The sequence below is a fragment of the Pseudonaja textilis genome, chromosome 2 (genome assembly GCF_049901715.1).
Source record: "Pseudonaja textilis isolate UNSWEBS1 chromosome 2, rPseTex1.2, whole genome shotgun sequence".
NCBI lineage: Eukaryota > Metazoa > Chordata > Lepidosauria > Squamata > Elapidae > Pseudonaja > Pseudonaja textilis.
In genome coordinates this window covers 112,726,525-112,738,364 of record NC_141991.1, presented here as the reverse complement: position 1 = coordinate 112,738,364, position 11,840 = coordinate 112,726,525, and the positions used below count along the sequence as shown (strand labels likewise).

Below are 11,840 nucleotides of genomic sequence, written 5' to 3'. Positions count from 1 at the left end.
CCCAGGTATTGATGTTACATCTTCTTCTTGTGAAGATGGAGAGGACAGAATGCAAGTCATACTTAGAGCCAATGCATTACTAAGTGCAATATATTACTAAATATGTAAAAAAGAGGAAAACTTCTATCATCTTGAGGGCTGCATAGAAGATCAAGAAGCATATCTAGTTGGTAGTGCTGTCATCTGAGATTCACCTAGGTTACTTATTTTTTCCCCAAATTCACTTGCTTTGATTTGGGGCAATGTTTATACGTCTTATTTTGTCATTCCCAGAAGCAACAAAAACTAAATACTAAGTCTTATTTTTTCTGAATATCACATTTGCCCCCAAACCCAATTTTATTTTTCACTACACCTGAAAGGTTGATATATTGTTGCAAGCCCCACATATGTCAAAGCAGGCAGAGATTGGGAGTTATTGGCTTCTCATATACTCGTTTCTTTCTCTGTTTGCCGTTTCTTCTCTAGTGTGAGCTGTAGATCACAGGCAAACAGGAGCCAAGGCGATTTTCCAGGCTCACACAAACACATTCACACACATAGACACACAGATACCATTTTCTGCCCAGCCAATTTGAAAATCAAAGAATAGCTGTAGCTCTTGCAGAAAAGTTAAGGCAGCCGAGGCAGGCGATCCAAGCAGCAGTGCTTACCTTCTCTTCTTCTGCCCAAGAAAGGAGAGCTACCATCTTCAAACTGTCCCCTCCTCTCCCTCCCCATCCCTTCCCCAGGTTTCTTTCACAGCATCGAAACAATAGTGCACCCTAACGACCAAGGGCTTCTTCTGGCATTTACATTTTATTAACATTTATTTTGTTAATTGTTTTATTCTTACATTACAATCGTCTGGTGGTTTATTACTCCTTTTCATTTTTCCTGAAAATAAATAGAGAAGTGAACTGTGTAAGCTGGATGCTTTCTGGAGTTTTGGTTAAACTTCATGATTGGATCACCATCTCAGATCTTTGCAAAAAAAAAAAAGCACAGCTCTTCCTTTCAAAAATGATGGCATTTGAAAGAAAAACTACCATAGCCTTACTTCTGGCTATGCAAGCTGAGAGGAAGCACAAGGAATCTTGTTCTTGAAATAAACACATTGGATATAGGTTACAAAAAAAAATAAAAATCAAATCCTCATTTAATTGTGTAGGTTAAGTCAGTTATAAATGGATCCCAGACTCTGGCTTGATGCTTAGGAGCACAATCAACTATTTAACCTTCCCTGAGTTAAATGCCACTTGGGGAGGGACAGGCAGGGCAATTGGGGGGGACAGGACAAAGATTAAATGTTCCAGCCGAGCTGACACTCGAATCAGCAAACTGGGGTATAAAATCACCCACTTATTTATTTCCATCGCTAATTTTGCAGCTTGGGCAATGGTTCTTGGCTAGCAAACTACGCACAAAGCAGGCTTCATAATGAGAACTGGGAGGTGGATTCTGCAAGCAAGACAATGCTCAGTTCCATCATAGAGAAGATGAAGAGGATGGCTCCCTGCTCTTCACAGTTGCGAGACTTCACTTTCATGCTTCTCCACGGCTTTGTGGACATCTGCCCTTGGAGCCAATGCCAGAACAATTAACACAATTCAGGTATAATTCACACAATTCAAGGAAGGCCTTCTGAACTTAAGCTATTGAGGCAGTTTTCTACATGAAATAATTTCTCTTAGGTTTGGCCAGATCATGATCTCCGTAGTATGGGAAATCAACCGTTCTTTGCAGTGATCACGTGCGCCTGCGAATATAAAAGTCCTGGGCATGTACAGAGCTTGCCACTGTGCAAGTGTCTGGAGCAGAGAAAGGACTTCTATGTGGGCACTGGCCTTAAGCCTGCTGCAGGTATCTGCATCCATTAATAAGCTGATCAATAGCACTTCTGTAAGTCAGAATTGGGGAGGGAGGGCGGATTTAAGGCAGTGGTACGATAAGTGAAATCTTTATTGTCTATGCAGAGGTAGCAGGCCATTTCTTGTGCTTAAGGGGTTCTGCCATGAGTGAAAGGAGCAGAGGGTCACTGCTTAAGGATGGAAAGGGCACAAAAGGGGAAGGTCTCTTGCCCTGTAATGCTTTTTCATGTAGCTACTCAGATGTACCCCTGTATTCCAATGAACATCACCGGAACTGGGGGTACTTTCCTATTTTCCCTTCCACAGTGGCAGCCAACTCTATTATCTGCAGCATTAACATTCTCTCTCTCTCTCTCTCTTTCTCTCCCTTAAGATTCTCCTTTAATTTTTTTCCTCTTGTTCCCGGCAGGACAGTGAATGACAGAGGTGGCCAGTGGCATACAGAGTGGAAAGATACACCATGGACTATCCAAATCAGGCAACCTGCTAGCATGCAACTGCCAGGGCAGCACTTGGCACAAAAACAGGTAGCAGCCACAGACTTTCTAGGAAGAACCTGTGGAACAGTAGAGCATGTTCTGAATTCATTCCTGATTTAGAGGAAAACCCCATCCCTCTTCCAAGAAGAAGTTTAAACAACCAGAGAAGCAGCCATTAGTAGTGGTAGTGGTGGCGGGTGGTGGAACTCGCTGAAAATTTAAATTCTCCTTTTCCAATAGCTCCTGGAAGTTCCGGCTAGGAAGAAGACCACGTTTCTCTCCCTCCCCTCTGATGCAGTCATCAGTAGCTAAGTCAGGAAGAAAAAAAAATGTTCAAGTCACGGGGTTGCACAGCAGCAGCAGCAGCAGCAGCCAACACTAACATTCAAGTCATATTTTCACTATGTACATCGTAAGTGAGGCATGGTTTCGCCTGCCAGAAGATGTCCAGCCCTGACAAAGCAGTCACACGCTGTTATCTGATTCGTTTCTCTACCGAGTACACAGAGATGTAGTAATCGTTGCTTCCAACTGCCAGGTGAGGCTGTGGATAGAGAAAGAGAGGGGGGGAAAAGTACATTATGTACACAGGTAGAAGTAGGGACTTATTAATTCTGATTGGCCTTAATTGGCAGCCAAAATTTGTGCTTAGCACTAACTTTCCTCCTCCCACAAAGGGAAAAAGGGATTGGCTTTAGGATCAAAGGCATTTTTTGTTTCACTGGGTTTATCTGCTACCACTGCTGAGGCACTTCCCTCCTTCTCTGTCTCAGGGTGAATGGAGGGAGGGTGAATCTCATGCCTACAATTCATCGCAGGGAGATTCAGAAAGCAGGGAAACAGCTAGCTGTTTTTCTCAAGTGAGGCAAGAAAATCGCTAGCAACTTCTCAGGGGTTTGAGGAAAAGGTGGTATATTTTTTTTAAAAAGGTATACAATACAGCCATGAGGTTGTCTAATATACAGAAAGCTTCCTCTGGGTGAGTGCTCAAACTTTATTCACCTCACTAAATAAAACAGGCACCAGGTTGACTGAAAGATCAGGAATATTGACAAGCTGAGGCGGCTTCATTATTGTGGACTGGATTTTACTTTCATTTTAAAAAAATGCATAAAAGTTGCTCATAAATATTCTCACATGTTAAACAGGTGAGTTTTTCATTCAGTAGCACTTGAGCATTCTGATCTAGTAATAGGAATAGCATTAGAATTTTGTGAAATGAACCGTTAGTGTAGTATATGTATATTTATTTTAATATTCTGTGCTGCCTTCCAGAATCAGGTTTTCCTGGGACAGCTTACAGTACAGTAAAAGCACATTGTAAGAAACCTAAAACTAAAATAATAATTGTAATGCCATTTATAAATTATAAAACTGTAATTAATGATATGCCCTCTGGATACCTTTACCAATCCTGCTTTTAAAAACATATTCAATTCTAGAAGTGAAGTTCTATATCAGAGAAAAGAGACTGACCCAGTGTGGATGAAAAGCTAGGCAGCTGATGGCACCTACTCTCTGGCCCATGAATCCATCATAATACTTGATATTGTTGATCAGCTCACCATGCCCATTGTAGATAGCAGTGAACTGATTCATAGAACCGCTGCAAAGTAAAACAGAACAATAGTAAACTTCCAAAGGCTAAGACCTAAGAGCATATTTTTTCTGCTCTGTTAATTTACTATGGATTCCAAGACATCTCATACCAGCCAAGTGATAGTTGTTGTTTTTTTAAAACTCTTTGAATTTTCAATATAACCTCTTCCAAAAACAATCTTGGAGTAAAAGATGGAGTTGCTCAACAAAAGTCACAGGTATAGGATTAGAACATGCAACTTCGGGATGGTCTGATTTGATAACTCAAATGGCAGGCTGATGAAATTGGATATAGGACATTGGCTATTCTCAATAAAGGAAAGGCTTTTTCAGTGAGTTTAACCACAATGAACAAAAGCCAAGGTGCTGAATTTAAGGAAAATGTTAAGAGGTAAACACAGCTTCACAAAGCAAAGGAAATAAGATGTATTATTTATATTAAAATAAAAATATATTATGGACAGCAAAAAGGAGATGATTATTAGATGGTAACAAAGAGATACATAAAACTCATAAAAAGCTGCCATTTATTGGTGGTCCACATATTTGCAATTCAGATATGATATGCTTAATTAAGGAAAAGAAACTGAAGTGTCTTTAAGAATAAAGTAATTCTTTCCTATGATTTCTGGAGGAACAAAAAGCTCCTTGGCTGAAAACCTTTAGATCTTACCATGCAAATAAGTTGGCTTGGGGATGAATGTCCAAAGCCGTTAATCCTTTGACTATCTGGAGGACCTTTACTGATTCTGGCATTCTTGGATCAAAGAAACGGACGTCTCCATTTACGCTGCAGACAGATGAAGCAACGGCCTATTAATAACTTGTCCCAACATGGAAAAGAGATGGTGTATCTCAGAAACTTCTAATTAGCGTCAAATTAAGCAAGTTAATGCTTAGTTTATCAACATTTCTCCTTTGCCTTGTTCACCCTTGTGAGCCTCTTTTTCAGAAAGTATCCACAAAACTCGAGATAGTATAGAAATCACGCTGAATATATTTGATTCAGCTCATTTATATATAAGGTAATAATGCATACGGTATGGGTCATTTCATTTTTTATTTCTCCAACCATGTGTAATGATCCTGGAAAACAGGAGGAAGACTATCAACCTAGACAACTACCATGCCAAATGTATTTCAGTCCACAGAAACAAAAGGGGTATAGGAAGTATCTCAGAAGGGACCCTCCCTAGTTTTCCAGAGACTAAAAATAAAGAAGGGAAAAGATTTGCAAGACTTATCAATGTAACCTTACAATAAGTATAGAGCTAATAATCTTGGTTATGCTTCTTACCTGGACTACAGATAGTCCTTGACTTATGACCTACCTGAAAAGGGGACTTATGACCCGGATTCAAAGTTCCAATGGTCAGCCCATGGTCAGATTTCTGCACTCTGGATGCACTGATGGCTATTTGCAGTGTCCCATGGTCATTTGACTGTGTCTTATGATGGTTTTGCTGAAAACTGACAGTTACTTCTGTTTTTTGGGAAAACAGCACCATAGCAAACACTGGGTTTGTTTAACAACAAACACACATCACAGACAGGCAGCAGTAACTTAAGACATGTTTGTGACATTTTTTTTAGAATGAATGATTTTGAAAGTGGAGGGAGTGTCATTCAGCTTATATAATAATTACCAAGAAATTCAAATTAAGATTGTTGGAATATTGAATATTGACCTCAGCCTCTCTTGCACTTGCATTAAGAGAAATGATCACAAACAGCTGGAAAAAAGAAATCACAAAAATGGCATCAATAAGTCTGGTCAAAGCCTTGAATGTCAGTGCAATCATTTAAATGCCAATATTGAAATGTTAGCAGGCAGTAATGGGAAATCTTTAGCTGCTTTTAAAGCTGCTTTTCTTCAGACACATCAAGAACTCAGACATTAAGGCAGCAGTAGGTGCTGCCAAGGACCTTTAGATTTGAGAAGGTCTATCCTGGAGCCCTTGGGATGTTACCTGTCCTAGTCCTGCCATTAGAGAGTTCTCAAGGGATGATTTGTCAAACCTGGCAACTTTGAAATGTGTGGCCTTCAGCTGTCTGGAGAATCTTGGGAGTTGGAAGCCCACACATCTTAAAGTTGCCAAGTTTGAAAGACTGTGTTCCAGCAGAAGGCAAATAAAGGTGTGATAGACTACTTCAATTTAACAAACCTAGGAACACCTGGAGGGGGGGGTGATGGCAGGTTAGGAAGAGAAAGGAACAGAAAAGAAGAGGGAAAGGAAGACAATTATAATATATGAAGCAGAAAAAAAGAGAGATGCTGTTAGCCCCTGTTGGAAATCAAACACTCTAAATTAAATACACTGATTGTTTTTCATACAAGGAGAAACAATGTAATTCCTATATTTTAAAGTTTCTGATACCAAACCATTGTTAAAACAAAACTTTAATTGTATGTGATCCACTGTTCCTGCAGCTGTAAAAAGGGAAGAAAACTGCCAATAATTTTGCCAACAGCAATGGTATGAAACATGCAGAGCTCATTCCAGGGCCAGCCTTCAGTTTTTAGATTTTATGACCTTGGGTAAGTTTAGCAATCATAACTGTAGTGCCCTTATTGCAAATAAAGGTAAAAATAATTTGATTTTAAAAAATACTATAGCATCCTCTTCACGAGATTCAGAAATGAATGAATACAGCCAACAGCTTCCACAAAAGCAAAATCACCGGCTTGATCCACAAAAACACACTGAGACATAATGGAGACCGAGAAGATGAACAGACCTATGGAACAGCTGTCCTGCCCTAGATAAGAGGCACTACAGACAAAATCAGTAAGATACTACACCGTCATCACATCAAGACTGCCTTCAAAACAGACAGAAAAATAGCAGCCATCCTTAGAAACCCCAAAGATAAAATTGTCCTGGAAAACCAAGGCATATACGAAGTCCCCTGTGCATCATGTCTGGCGACATGCATTGGACAGACCAATAGAAGAATAAGTACCCGCCTGGATGAACACAAAAATGCAGTCAAAAGCTGGAACACACTTCCTCACTAGTCCAACACATGGAAGCCACAGGTCATAGCATCAACTTCAATGGCACCAAAACCCTAGCCACTACAGAAAACCCCAGCCACAGAATCATCAGAGAAGCCATAGGGATTGAAAAAAGACTGAAAGCATGAATAGAAGAGATGATTCCACCAGACTGTCAATCATTTGGAAGCCTGCACTCACAAACAAAAAAATCTCCACACCACTAGCCAGGCAAACACCTGGGCACAAACAGATCCCCCCTGATACCTCCAGTTCAAACACACCCCAACCAGGCACCCAGATGAAACCTAGCTTCCTAACAAATGATAGCTGTCCATTTACCCGGAGCCAAGCTGCACAAAAGGCCTCCAATAAAGGAACACAATGTTGCCAGCCAATCAAGATACAAAAAGAGCCACAAAACAGACAGAAAATATTAGAAACACCAATCAAGCAGAACACAGCAAACTCCAAGACCAATAAACACAGACCAAGATTCCCAACCAATCAGGATGAAGAAAAAACCATTCTGGCACAGCAATAGGCTGCCCCAAATTTAAAATGAAACAACTGTGGGGGCCTGACTCACAGACAGACACAATACAGAAGCCTGATGATGGCAGATGAGATTCTGCCGAAACGCTGCTACAACTTTAAAAGCACAACTACAATGATGTGGGAAAATACCCGAACAGAGCTGAATGCCATACATGTAAGTACCCGCGAAAACTTAAGAACACACACACACACACACACACACACACACACACACATATATTACATATATCTCAATAATATATATCTGCTAGTTCTCTATTTTCTTCTACATTACTATCTGTAATTAATCTTTTTTGCTCTGCCTGTTTTGGTAATTTCAGTGTTTGTTTAACTTAATCTTGACTGTTTCTACTTTCATTCTTCTATTTCTGCACATGGGATTCCCCCCCTTATTAAAGGTTATTTATTGTTCCTTCTTTTATAACCGCCATATGGGATATTGTTTTTTTTTTATCTACTTGTCTTATTGGATCTATTACTATTTCTTTTAAAATCTCTTCAAACTGCCAGTCCTTCTTATTTTTTCCCCTCTTAACACATACCACCTAGATTATTTCTGCTCTACAGTTATTTTTCTCCTGTCTAGACTATAACTAATTTATATTTGTCCTTCATGCCCATAGCCTTCTTTCTTAGGAATGAAAGTATTTGTGGGGTCCTCAGTGCTCTCTGAGCTTGGTTGTTTTCTTGCAGATGTTTCATTACCCAACTAGGTAACATAATTAGTGCACTGATATTCATCTCTTAGCTACACATATTCTCTTCTCTTGGTACTAATGTATTTATTTCCTTTATCTGTATGCTGCCTATTTCCAAAGGCTTCCAAAAACACGTCTCTCTTTGCAAAAGTGTCAATAATACTTTTTTTGCAGGATTCTTTGATTGTTACCATTAATTTCTTTTCTTTAGAACTTGCCCTTTCCTCAGACTGCAGAATGTTCCAATATTTGACCATTTCCCTTTAATTATTAGGAGACTAATATCTAAAGCATTTAATTATTATTACTACTGCTACTGCTACTAACAATGCCAGCTGCTTTCAAACAGGACCTTTTGCTGGGAGGGTCACATTCTTCCAGAATTATCTGAATGGTTAAAAAAAATCAATCAAAAGAGGATTTCCACAGGGAGAATGAATGGCAGCTCCAGGTCCATCGGGAGTGTACTAATTCATGGAGGAACTGCAAGCGTTGTAATAGCAATAGTGCATCGATATGGAAATAAAAACAGAGCTCTAATAATAGGATGAATGATGGAAGCACCAATATTTGATTCACTGTGTACAGATTAGTTGGAAGCTGATGGTGAACTTGTTAGTGTTTGGGGACAAACCCCCAAGCAGAGTGCACAGCAGCAGTCAAGCCAGGCAGCCAAATGAGAGAGAAGCTGGGCCCAAGAGTATACACACACTGGAGACAAAAACACTGTTTGTAGTTTTAAATAGTTGTTTAATTCACACAGAGTTTAAGCAGTGTCAATCAGTCCATATGTCATTATCCAATATATCCATCCAGTAACCTAGTCCATTAACTAGTCAGTACAATGTCTTTATCTGCTTGTAAATCCTCTCCTTCCGATACCTTTCTCTCGAAGACAACGCTGAGTATGCACAGGATATCAGCTCACCAAGTAAACAGTCCTTTTGTTCAGTAGAAACGGTATCCAGCACAGTAGCCAACAAGCAATAACAAGCAGACGTCTCAAACAGGAGTAAACAGCAGGCAGCAGACAGCAGAGAGACCAGGACCAGTGACCAGGAACCAGGAAGTGTTACGTTTCTCTCACTGCCTTTTATTGCAGCTTGCAACCGCACCCTTAATTATCTAATTACATTGCAGTTTGGTGCTTAAAGCTACAAACACTTAAACCTAGGTTCATATATTTATTCACCCAAACCTAGTTGGTGTATCCATATACCCAACAGAACTACTTGAAGGCTGAGAGCTTATAATTCCTTTCTACCTGAAAGATAAACCATGGTCTAAGCCAGCTTGTCTTAAACGTGTTAATCTCTAGTTTTGTTGTCTGCAAATGATGGAAGTCACAGTCCATCAGAATTGGAGGCCTTCAAATTGAGTAAAAAACAACACACAACTGATACTGATGCAGGAAAAAAAAGATTGTATTTTTCAGCCAGGCAATTAGAAAATCCAGTTGCCAGTACTCAATACTATGAAATGAAGGCCACAAGGAGAAGATGCCCCAGCTTTCACACCTGGTGTTAAGCTGCCAGTGGTGTAGCAACATTATCATGCAGCACCCCTGCCCTACAGAGAGAAGAGGGGCACTAAAGTGGGTGGAGTAGGGTGGGGTGGGGAGAAGTAAGATAGATGTAGGTCTAGACTTGTATTCCAAAATAACAATTTGAACCATGTATATTACCATGCATACCACCCAACTATTTGATTAAAATATTTATACTGGTACACTGTATCACACAGCACGAGCAGCAAAGTGATTATAGAAATAAGTCAATGGTTTATATTTCTGGTGCCCTAACACTTTCTTGAATAACCTGTATAGTTCAGAGCCTTTGTTTCTTCCATTTTTACACAGAGTGAGACCTTTATTTATTATGCTGAAATGATCCAGCTCTGGCATTGTTAGTGCTGCAAAAACTAAAACGGCCTCCTGAGTGACAAAACATTTTGAATTTCAAACAACCTCTTTGGGGTTTGAAATAGTGGCCTTGAGTTCACAAAACACTTGTTTCAATTCTCTTGGAAGTGTCACATGCTCAAATAAATCTCTATTCAGGCTCAGGCCATTTCCACCTCAAAACACTTTTGGGAATGAATGGTTGGAACACCTGCAGTGAATTTGAAGCCAAGCATTTCAAGCACAAACCATTTGGAGTCCAAAACATTTTGCACACTCCGACAAGGAGTCTTTCCATGCCTTGCTACCAATTAATGGCTTGCTTCTGTAACAATCTAAATAGAAATAGAAATTTCTGCATTGGAAGTAGTGAACAATTGTAATTTGCTAGCAACATATAACTGAGTGATCAGATCAGATTCAAATCATCTTAAAGAAAAAAAATCCTTCTAACAAAAGATTCTGTATGTGCTACAACAGCTTTTACTGCATTTTTGTTTACATCCATCGCTACAATCAATAAAAACAGAAATTCTGTCCCTAAAGTTGACTCTCACTCTTAAGACTACATTTGTACTAAAATAATTGACAATTCTTTTGGAAAAGGCTTATTGGGCTAAGGCAACATTGAGATTCTCACATCACCTTCAAGGAGTTCTGGTCATTGTAGTGCTTGAGACTTAGTTACTGGGTAAAAATTATTTGAAATATCTACCTACTGCTGAAAAACAAAAGTAATTGTGAGTAATTTGTTCAGAGTCAAAGGAATGTGATTTTTAGATTTGTTTCACAGGCAGAAGAAAAGACATGACAATATTTGTTTATCTACAACTGCTGTCACTTTTTCTGTGCCCTTTCTTGCTACAGTCATAAAAGCAGAATGTGTAGAAAGAAAAAGAGATGTCCCCAGATCCCACAAGAAGTAAACAGACACTCAAGCTGCTTGGTGTTTCTCTTGCAGACAGATCACACCTCTGAAGTTAGACCTGACCTTGCTCTCTCTACCTGTGAAGGAAAGAGACAAGAGGAGAGGGGTGGTAGATGATTATTTTTCTCCTCTGTATATCTTTCTGTCACGCGGATCTCTAATTAATCTTTTGCTGTCTTCTAAGTCAATAAATGTCCATATTCACGATCTTAGGTTTTCCTGGCTGTGAATCTATGTTCTTTAAATACTGTTGCTCAACCAGTGCAATTATAACATCTTTAAAATGGGTGTCCTCCATATGTGCTGGAAGTCAACTCCTGGGATTGCAGGGTGAATAACCTGCAGACTATCAGAAGTTGCTTAACGAGGAACTTTCAGCATCTCTCCTGCCATGGCATAGTGGGTGGAGTGTAGGAATTTCACCCTAAATTACATTGTTCATCCAGGCTCAGAAATGCTGCATGTGCCTAATACGACCAGATTTCAGATTTGGTAAAGGGGGCTTTTCCTGCTTTAGACAAAGAAATTTTCCCTTGAAAGATCTGTTGGGTGGTTTGGTGGGGGGTGTCTTTGGGGACCCAGTGGGTTCCCGAGTTCTGTGGGCTGTCCAAGAAGAAAGCTGCCCTGGCATCAGCTGCTCTTTGGGGAGCAGCTCATGTGCTACCAGTTCCCTCCTCTGACTGTGGAAGACATCTGCGCTCTTCAGCTGTGCACTTTTGGGGCATGTTTTAAGACCAAATTAATAACTTACTTTTATAGCTTACCCTTTCTCCTGGAAGGGCTATGTGGGTTTGTTTTTTGTTTGCTTTTAATGTTGTAGCCATGATTTG

General features: G+C 39.8%; 1 protein-coding gene across 3 annotated transcripts in view; it reads right to left on the bottom strand.

Annotated features, from left to right (window-relative positions):
* Positions 1 to 779: 779 nt before the first annotated feature.
* RPTOR (regulatory associated protein of MTOR complex 1) overlaps positions 780 to 11,840 on the bottom strand; it is a 376,730-nt gene continuing 365,669 nt past the window's right edge. For all 3 annotated transcript variants that reach the window (XM_026701786.2, XM_026701785.2, XM_087924955.1), the window contains 3 exons: positions 4,602 to 4,718; positions 3,806 to 3,935; positions 780 to 2,873 (listed from right to left, as the gene is read on the bottom strand). In XM_026701786.2, the coding sequence (XP_026557571.1) occupies positions 2,805 to 2,873; positions 3,806 to 3,935; positions 4,602 to 4,718 (316 nt within the window). In that variant the 3' untranslated portion in view covers positions 780 to 2,804. The remainder of the gene's footprint in view (positions 2,874 to 3,805; positions 3,936 to 4,601; positions 4,719 to 11,840) is intronic.